The sequence below is a fragment of the Sminthopsis crassicaudata genome, chromosome 2, assembly GCF_048593235.1.
Source record: "Sminthopsis crassicaudata isolate SCR6 chromosome 2, ASM4859323v1, whole genome shotgun sequence".
Classification (NCBI taxonomy): domain Eukaryota; kingdom Metazoa; phylum Chordata; class Mammalia; order Dasyuromorphia; family Dasyuridae; genus Sminthopsis; species Sminthopsis crassicaudata.
In genome coordinates this window covers 362,015,894-362,035,136 of record NC_133618.1, presented here as the reverse complement: position 1 = coordinate 362,035,136, position 19,243 = coordinate 362,015,894, and the positions used below count along the sequence as shown (strand labels likewise).

The window sequence follows — 19,243 nt, the reverse complement described above, 5'->3', positions numbered from 1 at the left end:
ATTTCTAAAGCTACACAGATAGCCCCATTTTTCTTATTTCCATTCCTGGACTCCTTTCTGTTGTATGTTAAAATTACTCTTCCTGATCACATTAAAGAAAAACAATATTATATTAAATTTCTTAACTGCTCTTTACATAAGGTTAAAGTATTAAAGAAGAATTGGATAATAGAATAGGATTCTGTAAAAGCATTTTGTATTAAAAGATTTCTGGTAAGTAGGTTAAAATTTTGCATTTTTAATAGTAAAATATTGCCATGTTATTGCTATTTAGCATTTAAGTTAAATAATAAAATTTCAGTATTTTGCTTCCTCAAATTAGTAATAAAATACATTGATTAAACCATTAATTCATTACTAATTAGTTAATTATTAACAATGATTTTAATATCTTATTTGATGAATTATTAGAATAATGTAGATACTTTATAGAAATTAAGCCATATTAAAATGCAAAACAGAATAACTATGGGAAATGATGGGAAAGAATGCTATTTACTTTTGTACTTCTTTCAGCTTTTGCAGAAATAATCTCTTTTCACAATTTTTATTAATCTGGCCTTAGCATTAAGTAGACAGTTCACCATGAGCAAAGTTGTGGAGTCAGTGTAGATAAATACAGAGTAGTTAAATGGTAAAGGAGAAATTAAGGTGAGTTTTCTTTAAGAATGGAGAGTTGGATTTAGCTTTGTTTGTAGGCAGTAAGGAAAGGTCTAGTAAGTAGATAGGGAGAGATTAAAGATCACAGAAAAAGAAGACAATGTAAACAGTCTTCTGGAGAAGGTGTGCATAGGTGGGATCAAGAGGTAAATGGCTGGTTCATACAGAAGGGCCACCTCATCATGAGAGAGTGGAGTGAAGGAAATACTGATGATCAATACTAGAGGGATGTTAGATAAGGAAAAGGGGGAAAAAAAGGAAATCTAGATTTAAAAATTCTTTTTTTTTTTTTTTTAATGAAGAATAATGAAATGAGATCTTCAGTAAAGTGAGTGGGGAAAGTGCTTTTGTGAGTGCTTGTGGAGAAAGAACACTTTGGAATAGCTGCTATGCTTGTGGCTAGAAAATCAAGTAGAAAATAGTAGAATTACTTTGCTATGAGATCAGTGGATCCAGTCGGCATGATTTTATGATTTCTTCTAATTTCATTCAGGATGCATGAATAATTATATAGAAACTCAATCAGTGCTTAAGATTTGGCAAAGTATAATAAGAAGATAAGGGAAGAAGGAATTTTTCAGTAATAGAGGATAGTGTAGAGTTGAACTAATTTGGTGAACAAGGTCAAAATTGAGAAAAGGTGGTAGGGTGTAGCCAGAGCAGGGCTATCACAGCCTGGAATGGTACTGAGTATTGTAGGGATTTGGGGTCAAATGTTAAGTTTAGAAGTAGTAAAGCATAAAAAGGCATTTCAAACTATTTGGTAATAGGGAGATATTTTGGGGTGAGATATGGGTCCCTTACAACTGACAATCCCTAAAGCTAACTTAATCATTTTAACTTCATTTTCTAGAGTGACTTGGGAGTGATATATACTCAATTGGAGAACAATTTAGCCCTCTTCCTCCCTTTTCTAGCCTTAAATTAGCTCTTTCTTTTTCTTTTGTCTATTGGAAGCTTCCTAAATATGGGTAGTCCTAAACAAAAACACCTTCCTAATAAAGGACTGATTTACAAATACTGTTTCCTTCTCTTTCCCCCTCCATGTCTTCCTAAAATAACATAGCCCCTACTTTTTAGCACTATGAGATTTTTATTATGCAAATATTTAGGGCATTTAGAGAATCTTTAAATTTGGAAGTGTGGAAGAAAAGAGAAAACTGAAAAACCAGATTTGTAGAGCATGAAACATTATCCTGACCTGTTGATTTTAGAACTTCTGATAGCTTTAGAACACTATACTTAGATGGGAGAGGAATATAGATCTGTACATAATTAAGAACTTTGTTTATATTGGAGTTCTTTCTGAGTACCATGTAACTTAACTACTTTAAGTATTTGGAAATTTTTTCTTTACACATTTTAAGTTCATATTTAAGAATTTTTGATATTATACCCTCAAGCTACAAAAGATGTCTTATTTGATGTCATGGAACAAATTCCTATGTCTCGTATATGATTTCTATGTGAAACCAACTTGCTTATATCATCTTTATCTTTGGATTTTTAGGCAACACCTGAACGACTCATCATGCATTTAATAGAAGAACATTCAGTTGTGGACCCAACTTATGTAGAAGATTTTCTGCTGACATATAGGACATTTCTTGAAAGCCCCTTAGAAGTTGGAAATAAGCTATTAGAATGGTTCAAACTTGGCAGTTTAAGAGATAAGGTTGGTTTTAGAATAAGAAAATTTAATGTCAATTTTTCAGAATTTCATTCTTAATATATTTATGACATAAACTAATGTACAATTAGTTGTTGGTCTGAATGAAATAATCTTTATAGTTAATTTTTATGGTATTGGTAGTTTGTAGAAATTGCTGAATGAAAACGTGTGTGATCATTTAGTTTTGAGTTGAAATAATATTACTATTGTGGAGACCATCTTTAAAACTTCGAGACTATAGCATAAGAATATTAGGTTATATATATAAGGTTTCATGATGGCTAAAGATTGTAGTAACCTCAACTTTAAAGAAAGAGTTCTGAAGGTCCTAATACAGTTTTTTTTTCCCCCAATGGCAAAATGAACTCTGAGAAAAAAACACTTAAACTGAAACCAACAATTGAATCCTTTTCCAAGAGCTTTATGAAGAAAATTTTCTAAAGCCAAAGAAAAACCCCCCAAACAATCCCTTCAAACAATTGCCCAAAGAGTATTTAAAATATTTCTGAATATGAGAGTTTTAAAATTACTTGAAAATAATTTCAATAAGAACTTAAATAGTCTCAGAGTACCTTGTTGCAATGGGGATTTAAAATAATTCAATTTTTGCTTATTTTGGTCAGCTAGAATCTGCTATAATCACTTAATAAAAATTCATTGAGAATTTTATCCTAATTATATATCCTGATTTGTCCCTTTTTTCTTCAGGTCACACGAGTAGTGCTTTTATGGGTAAACAATCATTTCAATGATTTTGAAGGAGATCCTGCTATGACTGGATTTCTAGAAGAATTCGAAAAAAATCTAGAAGATACAGTAAGACTTAATAAATTTTTATTTTCTAATCTGTGTTTTCTTTGGGAAAAAGTGACAGTTCAGTTAGTTTTGTTCAGATAGCGCGCGCGCACACACACACACACACACACAACTATTGTAACAAGTTTTGTTACATCTGTGTAGTTTATTTTCAAGTTAGTGACATTTCAACACTTTTTGATTACCCATGAATACCTCTAGGATCAAAATAAGTGAGGGAGTACAAAGATTGTGCTAAGTTTTTCACATTTTTGACAATTATTCTTAGTTAAACAGAGATAGAAGTAGCTTATGAAAAATTAAGTTTATGGCACATAGTTGAAAGGCTGGTGAATTTTCTGAGTCAGTTAATTCTTTGGAAACCATTTTTTCCCCCTTTCTTCCTTTCCTTCTCCTTTGTCATCAGTAAGCAAGCATATACTCTTTCTGTTTATCCTGGCACAGAGTATTATAAAGAATGAAGGGGAAACATAGTCTAATCCCTTCATTTTACAAAATCACCCAGGTTACTTATAAATAACAGGGCCTAGAATGTAATGTATGTCCTCTAAAATGGTAGTGCTCCTTCCATTCTGTCATACTGGAAAACACAGACTTAAATCATAAAGAAGTTGTTATCTAGTTTATATGATAAAACTTAACTTAAAAATAGGTTATTTAGAGTAAAGCTTGATGAGAGGATGTTGGAGCAATCAAGGGAGAATTAATTTATTCAGTGCAGGGCCTGAACTTGTCTCTAAATAGAAGTTTGTAAAGAGAAAGTTTTTATTTATAAGAGGAAAGGCCCAGAGATGTTACGAAGGAAGGTGCTTTTGTGAATCCTGTCTGAGATGGAGTGTAAAGTTCTGATCGTCTCTCAATTGTAATCCTTCTCTGGGAGGAGGTATCTATTGGAGTATAATAGAGAATTAAGGTATGAATGTTTTCCTCCATAGAAGCAAAGAGTGTATTAGATTGTTTAAAAATCACCCCAAAGTGTTTTTTGTTGTTGTTCTTTTATTTCTTTTTTTAAAACTAATGATCTGTGACTGTGGAAGACCACCAGGTGATTTTATTCCAATATTTTATATGTATCAATCGGCATTATTCCACTTACAATTTGAAAAATAAAATTACTTTTTATTCTGAACCATAAACACTTAAGTAAAGCATTTCATTGTAAAACATTCCATTCATTCATTAAATATTTAAAAAAAAAATTAATGGATATTTTCTGTCTTTTAATCACCATAGTATCCCAGGTATTCCACTTCTTCCCTTTCTAGAGAGCCATTCTAGATGACAAAGTGTATTTTTTTGAAGAGGAAAAAAGGAGGAAAAATCAGCACAACTGATTGATACCTTGAAAAAAAGTTCAAAAATAGAAGTAATGTTTAATATCTATGGACCTCTCACTTCCACCAAGGAGTAGAGGTTGGGGGTTTCCTTGCATAGCTCTTCGTTTGAGTCCCACTTGATCTTTTTAATGGTATTACATTTATTTTTGGGGTGTGTGTGTCTGTGTGTGAATGATCTTTCCATTTACATTGTTGTAGTTACTGTGTACATTGTTTTCTTGGCTCTTCACTTTGCATCAGTTCATAAAAATCATTGCCTACTTCTTTATATTCCTCATACATCATTTCTTATATATCCCATTACATTCAAGTTAGTAGTTTGGTTAGCCATACTTGTTTAGCTATCACAAAAAGTGCTGCTTAAGAACATTGTGGAGTGTCTAGAAACTTTGTTTTTATCAGTGGCTTCTTTGGGCCAGAAACTTGGTTATGAAGTTCAGAGTGTAAGGACATTTTAGTCACTTTGTTAGCATTATTTCAAATTGCTTTTCATAGAATGAGTACCATTTCATATCTGAACCAATACTGTATTAGTGCCTATATTTTTGCAACCTCTCCAACATTGACTGTTGCCATTTTTTTGTCATTTTTGTCAATTTGGAAAGAGTGAGGTGAAGCTTTAAGATCATTTTCAATTGATAATCTGTTATTAGTGATTTAGAACCTTTTTGTAAAATGGTGGTTCTGAATATTTTGCAGTTCTTTTGAGAATTATTTGTTTATATCATTTGATCATTTTAATAAATGATTCTATAATTAGAATGCCTGTTAGTCATATATGCTTATTACTTGCTTATACATCAGACAAATTTGATACAAAAATCCCAACTACCCATCCCTGGCCACTTCTCTTCTTATCTCAGATGGCTTAATGTTTTCTGTGTAGAAGCTTTTCAGTGTAAAGTTCCTGCTTCTGCTGCAAACACTATTATGTTCTTTCAATTACTTAAATTTTTAAAAAAAATTTATCCACTGGCTGTCTTCCTCTCAACCTTCAACTCCTTTTCTTGTTTGACATTTCCCCTTCTTTCCTCCTCTTCAGTAGTCCATAAGCTTTTAAATTTCATTTTTTTGTTACTCCTTTCCAAAAAATAATTCTCATTAGATATTTATTTTTTGATTCCTATAATTATCTGTACACTTTCTTTCTTTTATCTGTATTCTTCATATTATTAAAGCTTCCAAGTATCCATTCTAGGTTCTTCCCTATAGATAACTTTCTCTTATTGCTTTGTAGGGCCTGACTCATGGATTTCCCTTTTCCATTGTGCATCATTTCCAGAACAATACCAGTTATTTATTGTAGATATCAAAGAGGATACTGCTCTGTGGTAGGATCCCTCCCATAACAGGATCCTGATTATGCAGCCCACTACATTTGCCTGGAAAGCTCATCCTTGTGTCTATTTTGTCCTCTTTCCCAAGGTACAGTTGCCCCAAGGTGTTCCAGCTCCTTCTTCCCAGGACAAGTAAATTTTTTTCTAGCACCAAATTGCCTAGGTCTCATCTAGTCCTCCTCTCCTTCTACCAGGTATCTTTGTTCATTCACAAGTGCATTCATCTGTGGAATCCCTATCCATTTCCAAAATTAGGCCTCGTTTCCTCTTCCTCACTTTAAATTCTTTTCTTCCTCATTATCCTTGAAAAATTATCTCAGATTGCTCTCGTTGCTAACCTTTGTTTGAACTCAGAGTATCACTCACTCTACTCTATTCACCTGTTCCCCTCCCCAGCTTTTATATATCCCCTCTTACAGAGACACAGACACACACAAAAGAAGCATTCATCTTTAGGCAAATTGTCTCCAGGATCTGTATCTTAATGCTCCTTGACCACCTCTTAAATGATACTTCTCCCAGACTTCTACCTTTATCTCTGACTCCTCGTGTACATTTAGAAAGAAGTCTTTTATTGGTCTCTCTTGTCATTCTGTTGCTTTTACTGTTCTTGTCTTGTATTTGTCTTGTCTTATATTTATTCCTTCTACCCACATTTCTTTTACTTGGGGTGTTTAATATGCAAATAATCTCTTCAGATATGGTTTTCTTTCTAAAAATGTTTCAAATGCTTCTTTGTTGTTGAATGTCCATCTTTTATTCTGTTTACTCTATGTGATTAAACTCAGATTTTCAGAATGGGTTACCTGGACTATTCTCTTGAGTTTTTTCCATACTCTTAATTCCTTCCCCTCCTCCTTTTTTCTGGTAGGTACAGAATATTCTTACATTATTTCAATCTCCTTTTGTGTGTGTGTGTTTGAAGGTCTTTCTCTTGATGGTGTATAGAATTTGTGTCTGAACTGAATTACTACTTAAACCACTCTGTGTCTTGGAGTTTTAGCCTTAGTTTGTGGCTCTCTCCCTCCCTCTTTCTCTCTCTCCCTCCTTCCCTCCTCTTTCCCTCCCTGCCTTCCTGCCTTTCTGCTTTTCTGCCTTCCTGCCTTCCCTTATTAATTAATTAATTAATTACCCTGAAGGCGAAATGTGAGTTCTTTCAATTGGCATTTCATTTTCTGTGATCAGAAGCTTTGTCCTGTCATGTTCTTTTGGGAGACTTGAGAGCCTGTATATGTCTTTTTTGAGATTTGTATGTTTTGCTTAAATGGTGAACTAATGTTATTTTTAACTTCTCTTCTAGATTATCTTTTCATTTCTGTATGTTTCATTCCTAATCTTTTCTCTCTTTGCTTCAGTAAGTGCAGATTGTTAGTGCAAATTCATGTTTTTCTGTTCTCATTATTTCTGCTGTGCAGGACATAAATTCTGCTCTTATAATTCTCATTTCTCTTTAAACCGCTCAGGAATAGTATATTGTGGTTTTGTGTTTTCTTCAAATTTCATAGGTTCCTTTGTCTCAAGAGTAGGATCATTTTCCTTTATTTTGCTATATTATTTCCTTTAGATCCTTAAGCTTTACCAGATGTAGAGTATATATTTTTTTGTCATTATTCTTTTTCTGTTCATGTTTTTATCTGTTGATGTTCGAAGTCTGAGTTTTCTTCGTCCTGAAATCTTATAATACTCTTTACCTTTTATCATTCACTTCTTGACTCTCTCCTCTCAGATTTTGATTTTGTTGGGGGCTGGATCTTAGAACATTTTTTTCCCCTCACACGCTAGACAATGCATGGGTCACCAGACTAAGTCTTTGCTCCAAGTGACCTTGATGGTCAGAACTGGCCCCAGCTCTTATGCTGTGCTCTTTCCTTATGCTTGGTGAATTGCTGCCCAGTTCCCCACAAGCAGTGTGTCGTCTCAGGATGTCCTAATACTCCTAACTTCCTTTAGTCTCTAGTTTGATATTAGTAGTTCAGAGCCTGTTTTTCTTGGCACCAGACATTTAGAACATTGCAATATTAGTGCTTCTGAATTATGGTCTGGGGTAAGCTTTTCTTCTTTATGGGCTACTGCTATTCTGACTGTTGAAGATTAAATAGATTTTTCATAGCCTATAGCTGGATCACTAGAAAGAGGGAGATAGACCTGGATGTTGGAGCAAATAAGGTTGTCATCTCCTAGGGTCTGCTAATATAGTAGGAGAGTAATGATGAGCAAGTTTAGGGTGAGTGAACATTGATGTTCCTGGAATTTTATTTTTTGGAGGGAGAGAGGGTTACCTTTTTCAGATACTGGCTGCAGAACCACGTTGGCATTTAAAGTTGCTTTGTTTTTTGCTGAATAATTTCTGTTTTGGAGAGGTTCGAGGGATAAGAATCAGAGAATGTTTACTTCATCATATTATTGCTCACAAGATTCAGAGAGCCTCACCTTTATTTGTTACTTTTTCCCCATATTCTTAAGGATATTTGTAAGCCTTTTATTTCATAGGATCCCTCGCATTTGTTAATTCTTTACTATTTTCAAGCATTGTGCTTCACTTTGGATTATAACCTTTGGAAAATCTAATCTTAGTGGGGAAACTCTAGCATTCCTCAGTGTATTATCAGTTGTATTAAATTTCCCCCCCTTTTTTTTCTTTTTGATTCTAGACCACCTCTTCAAAGAATTTTAACTTTATAAGAGAGAAGAGGTATAAAATGAGAGTTAGCAGAGATGAATGGATCAAGTAAGGATTTTTCTCTTTTTAGGTTAAGTGAGATAGTGTTTTTGAAGAAGCAAGGAGGCAGCTAGTGGATAGAAAGAGATTAAAGATGAAAGAGTAGTTATAATAAGGTTGGCCCTCTTTTAAAGAAGATGAAAAGGAATAGGAACATGGGTACATGGAAGAAAGGTTTTTTTCCTTGACAAGTAGAAGGGACATCTCTTCATCTGAAATGGTGACCTGGGAGATTATTAATAAATGATTATGGTTGTAAGTATTTTTAACAACGTAGTCTTTTCTTGTTATAAGGGAAACTGTACATAATTTTTTATTTTTATTTACAGAAAATGAAGGGGCATCTCCGTTTATTAAATATTGCTTGTGCTGCCAAGGCTAAATGGAGGCAAATTATTTTTCAGAAGACTTCCCGGGAATCACCACTTTTTTTCAGCCTTACTGGAGGAAGTGAGGGGTTTGGTATTTTTGTGGAAGGAGTAGAACCAGGAAGCAAAGCTGCTGAAGTTGGACTTAAACGTGGTGACCAGGTAAAAAAAATTTATAAATAATACTGCCAGTAACAATCTTTATAATATATTTTTCTTAGCTATAATAAACAAAGTGGTTTGTGAAATTTTCTTTTACCTTAAAAGAAATTTTGTTATGGTGGCAAAGAACGACATGAAGAGTACTTCTGACTCAGATAATCCTTGACATTGTTTGATCTTTTTTGCTATCATCCTTTATCTTGCTGTTTCTTCATTCACCTTCCGTTTTCTCTTCCTCCCTCCCTCCCTGTCTTTCATTCTCTCTCTCTTTCCCTCCTCCCATTCCTCCTACCATTAAAGAATTTGTTAATAAAATTTTTTTATCATTTCAAAACTATGACAGTTTTATGTTTTAAAAAAGAATATTCAGCCAACTGTTTCAATAGTGTGGCAGTACAATTAGTGGTTTTCCTTGTGGCCACATGAAAAAGATGGAATCTTGTGGGACCCATTTGCGGATATTTTGATAACAGGACCAATGTTGATTGAAAAAACTTCTGCTACTGCTCCTTTGGAGTAAGACAACTAAATTAAATATATATATATATATTTAGTAATAACAATGATGGTTAACATTTATAACATCATGCTAAGATTTTCAGAGCTATGCACATTATTTCCTTTGACCCTAATAATGACCCTGTGTGACAGGAACTCTTATTTCCCTTTTACTTATGAGGAAATGGAAGATGAGAGATGTTAAATATTCCCCAGACTCATTTGCTTTGAGGGATCTGAGATGGGATTCCAAGTCAGTATTACTTATAAATCCATTACAATTCTTTTAAATGTTAGTTATTTCTTTGAAAATATATAATAATATGGGGCAGCTAGGTGGCACAGTGGATAGAGCACCAGCCCTGAAGTCAGGAGCCCCTGAGTTGAGATCTGGCCTCAGACACTTAATGCTTCCTAGCTGTGCGATCCTGGGCAATTCACTTAACCCCAATTGCCTCAGCCAAAAAAAGAAAAGAAAAAATATTTAATAATATCTTTTATATCTAATTGATTGTTAAAGCATTTTGTAGGTATTTAATTGATTTTATCCTCCCAGCACCCTTGAGATGTAAGTACTATTATTTTCTTCATTTTAAGATGAGTAAACTGAGGCAGACAAGTTGTTACAGCTAGTACATTTCTGAGGTTATTTTTGAATTTGAGTCTTCCTATATTCAGCACTTTTTTTCACTACTACCTTGCTCTCGTGTATTAACAGAAATATACACTAACAAATTTATTATGCTTAGTTGTTAGCATTTATTAATATAGTTTTCATTTGGTTACTAATACATTGTTTTTCCTTTAAGATAATGGAAGTTAATGGACAAAATTTTGAGAACATTACATTGGGGAACGCTCTTGAAATATTAAAGAATAATACTCATCTCTCTCTAACTATAAAGACCAACATCTTTGGTGAGTTTTGTTGCATAAAGAACTATTTTGAAAACATTTCTCAATGCGAAGAAGAGGATTTTTTTTAAAAGCTACTTTGAAAAAAATTTAAAGAGGACATAACCTCTGTTTGATTTAAACAGAACATTTGTATTAAATAGCAGTGAAAAGGCAGTGCTTTCTGGCTTCTCTGACAAGGAGAATAATCTTTAGGCTACAAAATACCTAGAAAAAAATAATATTAATAGAAAATCAAAAGCCCAGGATAAGAAGGGAATCCCAAGAAAAGTCCTAGTTATATGCCTTCCATAAAGTCAAGCAACCATCCTTAAATGCTCTACTTCTTCAGATTCTGAAATGTGCATTTGAAAATGCTGAACCACTCTATGATTGATTACTGAGTAATCTTGCAACAGTTGTAAAGAATAAGAGGCATGCAATAGGATTTGTGCCAAATAGCTTTATTTTCAGGAAAGGGAGGAGATTAGTCTGCACAAAATTTCTAGATTGAATTGTTTTTTAAGGTATGATTTTTTTTGAACATTTAGACACGAAAATGATGATCATTAAGAGTTTACTTCATTTAATTTCTTGATAATTACTGGACTGTTATGTCAGAGGAATATTGCTGTATTTTCCTGAGATTTCAGCAAAATATTAAGTTTTTTCATGCTATTTCTATGAGAGTTAGAAAATAGGGAGCCATAGACCAGTTGATTGATTTAACAGAAAAGTGATTATTAATGAATATTAATATGTCATTGTTGAGGGAGTGTCTCTCATGATGCTTCCTAGGAATCTCTTCTTGGCTCTCATGCCATTCTTTTTTATAAAATCTCTATTTTTCCTTTCTTCCCTGGCAAAATCTCTCTATATCCAAATTTACTATATTACAAAAAAGAGAAGATAAATATACTTTAAAATAGTTTTGGTTTCATTTTTAGAGGATGTATAGGAGATATTTCATTTCCTGATATGGGGAAAAAATAGAGGTAAAATGACTAGCTTAAGGCTTAAAATAAAGCATGCTCTGTAAGCTAAATCATCTTATATCTATGGCTTTGAGTACTGTACTGCTCTTTCTATTGCACCAGAATATAATCAAGCATGTTTTACACACAATCCACTCAACATGTGTACACATGTATAATTAAAATTTTCTATGTAGATTATGTTATCTTAGGATATGCCATTTATTTGAAGATGAGTAAACAAAAAAAATGCTCTAATATACTTTTAATGTCCTTGTATTTCATCTCACACTAAACTACTTGTATTTAAACAAAAAAGAGCCAGATTGCATAATCATATTTAAACATATGATAGGATTTGGAGGAGAAATATAAAACTTTATTTAAAGGTTAAAAAATAGTATTATATTCGATGATGCCTCCTACTTTGCAAAGCCTATAGAATATATATCTTAAAATTCATAGAATGCCCAACTTGGAAAGATCATTAGAGTTTATTCAGTGAAATATTCTCAGCATACAAATAGAAAAATAAGGTAAATGACTTGCCCAGAATCATTTTAACATGTTTTCACTGGGTTAAAATTTCACTTAACTCATTTTTCAATCCTTAATCATCTGCCTTCTGATCTCATCACTTAACTAAAACTTCTCTCTTCAGTTGTTAATAATTCCTTAACTGCCAGATGTGATGATCTTTTCTGTCTCCTTTCTTCTTGAATTCTCTGATGCATATGACATTAGTGACCATCTTTTCATTGCTAGGTTTTGTGACAGTATTTTCTTCTGATTCTTCTACTTGTCTAACCACTTGCTTTTATTCTCTTTGGCTAGTTCATTATCCAAATAACTGTGGAGTGTATGTTAAGATTTTAGCTTGTGCCTTCTCTTTTCTCTCTACACATTCATTCATGGTGGCCTCATTAGCATTTGTGGGATTAAGTATCATCTCTTAGTAAATGATGTGTGTGTGTGTATTTTCAGCTCCAGTTTTATTCTTGTCTACCAGTCTCACATCATGAAATACCTGTTGGACATTTCACAATGATTATCTTAGAGAAATTGCAAACTCAACTTGTACAAAATAGAATTCATTTTCTTTCCTGTAAAGCTCTCTTCTGTTGAACTTGCCTAAATTCTCTTGCAAATGCCACCATTCTTCTATTCTCTCAGTTTCATTATCCTTAGCATCCACTTTCCTTCAGATGTCTAGCTGATTTCTAGATCTTGCTATTTCTGCCTCCATGTCTCTAGCATCTAGCTGCTCTCTACTCAGACAGCTCGTTTGGGTTTTCATTGACCTTTACCCACTAAATCATAATGGCCTTCTTTGCTCCAGTTTCTCCAAAGCTGCCAAAATGATTTTCCTTAACCATCACTTTCATTCTCAACTCTAATGGTCATTGAACAAATATTTAAGTGCCTACCATATGCTAGATTCCATTCTAAACACTAAGGAGGTAAAGAAAGGTCCTCATTTGAAGGAGCTCACAGTCTAATGGGAGAGATAGCATGCAAGCAACTATATAATCAAAGTTACATATAGTATAAATTTGAAGTAGTTTATGAAGATAGAGCACTAGAATTAAAGTGGAATCAGGAAAGACTTCCACAGAAGGTAATATTTTAGCTCTATAAAGATTGCAGAAATATTTAGATGATCAGCTTTATTTTTTTTAATAATAGCCTTTTATTTTCTTAAAAAAAATTTTTATTAAAGCTTTTTATTTACAAAACATATGCATGGGTAATTTTTCAACATTGACCCTTGCAAAACCTTTTGTTCCAACTTTTCCCCTCCTCCCTACCCCCTCCCCTAGCTGGCAGGTAGTCCAATACATGTTAAATATGTTAAAATATATGTTTAATCCATATATATATATATATATATATATATACACACACATATTTATACATCAAGAAGGAAGAAAAAAACTGAGAAAGAAAACAAAATGCAAGAAACCAACAACAGAGATTGAGAATGCTATGCTGTGTTCCACACTCAGTTGCCATGGTTTTCTCTCTGGGTGTAGATGGCTCTCTTCATCACTGAACAAGTGGCATTGATTTGAGTCATCTCATTGTTGAAGAGAGCACTTCCATCAGAATTGATCATATCTTGTTGAATTTGGAATTTGGTAGGAGTCCTTCATTAACTATTTTTTCAAATAGTTTATATCATATTGGGGTTAATTGTTCTTTAAATGTTTGGTAGAATTCACAGGTAAATCCATCTGGTCCTGGGTATTTTGTCTTAGGGAGTTGAGCAATAGCTTGTTCTATTTCTTTTTCTAAAATGGGACTATTTAAGTAATTTATTTCCTCTTCTATTAATCTGAGCAGTCTATATTTTTGTAGATATTCCTCCATTTCACTTAAATTGTCAAATTTATAAAGCTGGACAAAGTAATTCCTAATTATTGCTCTACTTTCCTCATCATTGGTGGGAAGTTCTTTCTTTTCATTTTTCAGACTAACAATTTGATTTTCCTCTTTCTTTTTTCTAGTCAAATTAACTAAAGGTTTATCTATTTTGTTGGTTTTTTTCATAAAACCAACTCTTAAGTTTTATTTATTCAGTAGATTTTTTTAGATTCAATTTTATTGATCTTTTGTTTTTAGAATTTCATGTTTGGTATTTTATTGGAGTGTTTTAATTTGTTCTTTTTCTAGCTTTTTTAGTTGCAAATCTAATCCATTGATCTTCCATTTCTCTATTTTATGCAAGTAAGCATCTAACGATATAAAATTTCCCTTTATTACTGCTTTGGTTGCATTCCACAAATTTTGGTATGTTGTCTCATTATTGTCATACTCTTGCATAAAATGATTGATTATGTCTATGATTTGTTGTTTCATCCATTCATTCTTTAGAATAAGATTATTAAGTTTCCAATTACTTTTTGGCCTATTTTCCAATGGCCTTTTATTGAAAGTAATTTTTATTTGTGTCATGATCCGAAAAAAATGCATTTACTATTTCTGCCTTTCTGTATTTTGAGGGATCTTTATGTCCTAATATAAGGTCAGTTTTTGTATAAGTTCCATGAACTGTTGAGAAGAAAATGTACTCCTTTCTATCTCCATTCAATTTTCTCCAAAGATCTATCATACCTAAGTTTCCTAGTATTCTATTTTTATTTTGTGGTTTGATTTAGCTAGTGCTGAGACTGCAAGGTTGAAATCTCCCACTATATAGTTTTGCTGTCTATTTCTTCTTGCAACTCTCTTAACTTCTCCTTTAGGAATTTATATGCTACATCACTTGGTGCATATATGTTTAATATTGATATTGCTTCCTTGTCTATGATATCCTTTAGCAAGATATAGTTTTCTTCCATATCTCTTTTAATTATATCATTTTATGCCTCTGCTTGATCTGAGATCAGAATGGCTACCCTGCTTTTTTTTACTTCACCCTGAAGTGTAATAGATTCTATTTCAGCCTTTTACCTATACTCTGTATGCATTGCTCTGCTTTAAATATGTTTCTTGTAAACAACATATTGAAGGATTCTGGCTTTTAATCCAGTCTGCTATCTGCCTTGGCTTTATGGGAAAGTTCATCCCATTCACATTTATGGTTAAAACTACTAATTCTATTTTTCCTGCCATCTTATTAACCCCTAATTATGCTTTTCTCTTTCCTTTTCCCTTTTCTCTTCTCCTCAGTATTTTACTTAATGCACACCATTTGCCTCAAGGAGTCCTTCCCTTTAGAGACCCACCCCCTTTCCTCTACTATTTCTGTTTTCCCTTCTATTTAGCCTATCACTTCCTTTTTTTTTTTCCTTTCCCCTCCCAGTTTTCTATAAAGTGAGAGAAGTTTCTCGGTCAAACCAAATATGTCTAATATTCTTTCTTTGAGCCAGATCTGATGAGTGTAAGATTCACACAATGTTCATCACCCTCCATTTTCTTTGCCTTTTCCTGAAATGTAATTTCCCTCATTTTACCTCCACTCCCCCCCCCCTTTTTTTTTTTTTTTGGTACATTCCCCTTTCTACCTCTAGTTGTTTTTTTTTTTTTTTATTATAATAGTAAAATCAGATTATATATTCCCCTAATAGAAATACAGTTCTCAAGAGTACTTTTCTTTTTACCTTTTCTTGAGTTCTATATTTGGAGGTCAGATTTTTTTGTTCAGCTCTGCTCTTTTCATCAGAAATAAATGGAATTCACCTATTTCATTGAATGCCATCTTCTTCCCTAAAAGAAAATGCTCTGTTTAGCAGGGTAATTTATTCTTGGCTGCATTCCAAGTTCCTTTGTCTTTCAGAATATCAGATTTCAGCTCCTTTGATCCTTTAAAGTGGAAGCTGCTAGGTCCTAGATAATCCTTATTGTGGCTCCATGGTATTTGAATTGTTTCTTTTTGGCTGTTCATAATATTTTTTTCCTTAGTCCAATAGTTCTGAAATACAGCCACGATATTCCTTGGGTTTTAATTTTGGGATCTATTTCAGGAAGTGTTTGGTGAATTCTTTCAGTGGTTATTTTACCTTCTGATTCTGTGACATACGGACAGTTCTCTTTGATGATGCCCTGAAAAATAGAATCTAGGCTCTTTTTTTAATCATGGTTTTCAGGGAGTCAATCCTTAGATTGTCTCTCCTAGATCTATTTTCCCAGTTAAATATTTTACATCTTTTACCCTATTTTTTTTATTTTCTTTTGGTTTTGCTTGACTGATTGTTGTCTCATTGAGTCATTCATTTCCATTTGTTCAGTTCTGAATTTTAGTGAATTATTTTTTCATTATTTTTTTTTACTTCTTTTTGTATTTGTCCAATTGAATTTTTAAATGAGTTGTTTTGTTCTATCGGATTTTTTTTCATTTTGCAAATTCTATTTTTTTAAGGAATTATTTTCTTTTTCTGTTTTACAAATTATTTTTTTCTGGGAGTTGTTTTCTTTTTCTATTTTATCAAATCTATCTTTTAATGGGTTATGTGTCTTTTCCAAATCTTCTTGCAAAGTTTTCTTTTCCTTTCCCCATTTTTCTTCTAGCTCTCTTTTAAGATCCTTTTTAATTTCTTCTAGGAAGAGCCTTGTGTGATGGGGACCAGATTATATCACTTTTTGGGATTTCATCTCGAGACAGTCTTTTAGTCTTCACAGAGTTTGAAATCTGTTCTTCTCTTTCACCATAAAAACTGTCTATTGTCAGAGTTCTGTTTTTTTTTTTTTTATTCAGTTTTTTAAAAAAGGTAAGGTCTGCTTTTAGAGCAAGGGAGGTTTTCCAAACTTCCTCTAAAAGCAGCCCCACTGGTTCAGTGTTAACTCACTCTTGGTGCTGGGTGGGCATGGTCAAGTCCAATGAGATTCTGGTTTTTCAGGGTTCACTCTTTACCATCTGTGTTTGTATTGGATATTTTCTAACTTCTCTGCTGATCTACTGGCTTGCAACCAAGGCAGAATAGCCAACACTGCTGCTGTAGATTCCTCCCCAAAGATTCTCTGTCACCTGGAGTCTGTACTACTCTTCAGAGTCTACACCTCTCCAGGACTGTGTGCTGTCTGCACTGGCATCTATTCTCAGCCTGCTTGCACTTGTCCTGCCTCTCTCCATTCCCCAATGAAACAAACCTTTTCTGGTGATCTTCAAAATTATCTCCTGCAGATAATTTGTTGCATTCCTAATATTTATAGGTTCTGCTGGTTCAGAGCTAATTCAGAGGCTAGATTTGCTAATTAGTCTGAGGGTTGTAGGAGAAGGTCAGAGAGAAACTGGTGTGTTTTCTCTGCCATCTTGGCTCCATCCTTGGAGATATCTAGTTTTTTATTTTCAAAATATATGGGAAGTTTAGTTTTTAACATTGATTCTTACAAAACCTAGTGTTCCAATTTTTCCTCCTCCCTTCACCCCAGCCTCCTCCTCTATACAGCATGTAATCCTATATATGTTAAACATGTGTAATTGTTGTATACATATTTCCACATTTAGATGATTAACTTTAAGTGAATATAGCATAGTCATACAATCTTTGCAACAACACAAAAGAGAAGGAAAAAAAGGAAGCAGTTAAGCAAAAACTGACCTAAACATCATGTGAATGCGATAATATATAGTTTTCTATATCCCTTTACCTTACTTTAGTCCTCTTTTTTTTTTTTTTCATTTTTTCTACCTTTTCCTAATTAATGGGTATCTCTCAAGATCTAGTAATATGCCTTCTCTATATTCTCATTCTTGACAATCTCATCGTCTTTTATGAGTATGGTTATTACCGATTTCCTAGTGACTTCTCGATGTATGTATATTGCTTTAACACCGTCCTCCCAATTCTACTGTATTGTCGTTGTACCATCTTTAGTCAGTCATGTGTAAAATCCCATCCGCATCTTTTGAAATTTCCTTTTCTTTGATGCTTCACTTTACCCCTTTTCTTTGATGCTTCACTTTACCCCAAGTAGTTCCCTCAAAAATCCTTTGAAAAAATACATACCAATTATGAGTAGCTACTATTAGAAGTAGAGAGCTGTGTGGGAGTAGTGAGAACATTATGATTGACCAGATTATGAAGAACTTTAAACATCAATGGGAGGAGATTAAAAAGTAGTTTGTAAGGTAAATGTCCTTTTCTTCAAGAATATTGTAATCAGTTCATAATTAATAACCCTTTCCAGAACTGCCAAAATCATCTTCCTGATACTCGGGATACTTGCGATGAAAAATGGACAATTCAGAATATTCCAAAGAAAATACATAGGCCTAAAGTCTTTTATGAAGATATCAACCTTTTTTGCTACATAGGAATAAATAAATAAACACTATATTATATACCAAGTAATATATTAAGCACTGGAGACACAAATAGAAAAGTGGACACAGTCCTTGCTCTCACATAGTTCACCTTCTAAAGAAAGAAATGATATTTAGTAGGTTTCAGCTTTAAATTAGATGGAAAGTTCCATGGTTCCCAACACAGAGTAGGAAGCATAGTTCTCAAATTCTTCATCTGTTCTGTCTTAGGTAGCATCTAGAAGTTCACTTAATGGCACAAATAGAGAAGAAGATTCTTGAAACTGACATGTTTGAGGGCTAAGGGAGGCACATGTAGTAGTGCTTTGTACATTCAAATTTTCAAAATTTTGGTACATTCAAAATTTTGGTACATTCAAAATTTGTTTATTAATTTTCCAATTCTTGGGCATGTTGTTTCCAATTTTTTGACTATTAGCCTGCAAATATTTGGTACATAAAGGAATTTCCCCTCTACTTTAGATCTTCTTGGGCTATATCCAGTAGAGTGGGATTACTATTCTAAAGGACATAAACAGTTTAGTAATTTCTCTGGCACAGCTGCTAACTTTTCCCCCATGATTTCCTCATCACAAGTTTTTGAGAATGAGTGATGACCTTCCTTACCTTAGTAAGGATTGACTTTTCCTATATTTCAGCGGCTCAATTGAATGAATATTTCATTTTGTTTTCCTCTTAGAAATTTTAAACACTTGATCATATGGTTTTTGATAGGTTACTTTTTAAAAACCTTTTTCTTATATACTTTGTCTTTCTATTCAGGAATAATTTTTCTCAGATTTATCAATGTCATATATCAGAGATACAAAATAGATTTTTCTTTGTCTGTGTTCTTATTCTGAGTCCATTGAGATTGTTTATATAAAGGATTTTAAATTTTGTCATTCAAATTGTACTTCCTTTGTGAATGGGTAGTTTTTCATTCATTTTATTCTTATTCCTAGCACCTACCACAATGCCTGATACATAGTAGGTATTTAATAAATGTTTATTGATGCTTTGGGATTTCTCATCTCTTCTATCCCTTATATAGTTTAGAA

The 19,243-nt window shown here is 33.1% G+C and overlaps 1 protein-coding gene across 13 annotated transcripts in view; it reads left to right on the top strand.

Moving 5' to 3' along the window:
* Positions 1–19,243, top strand: part of RAPGEF6 (Rap guanine nucleotide exchange factor 6) — a 235,132-nt gene that overhangs the window by 146,338 nt on the left and 69,551 nt on the right. For all 13 annotated transcript variants that reach the window (XM_074290952.1, XM_074290954.1, XM_074290947.1 and 10 more), the window contains 4 exons: positions 2,171–2,335; positions 3,041–3,148; positions 8,871–9,071; positions 10,379–10,487. In XM_074290952.1, the coding sequence (XP_074147053.1) occupies positions 2,171–2,335; positions 3,041–3,148; positions 8,871–9,071; positions 10,379–10,487 (583 nt within the window). The remainder of the gene's footprint in view (positions 1–2,170; positions 2,336–3,040; positions 3,149–8,870; positions 9,072–10,378; positions 10,488–19,243) is intronic.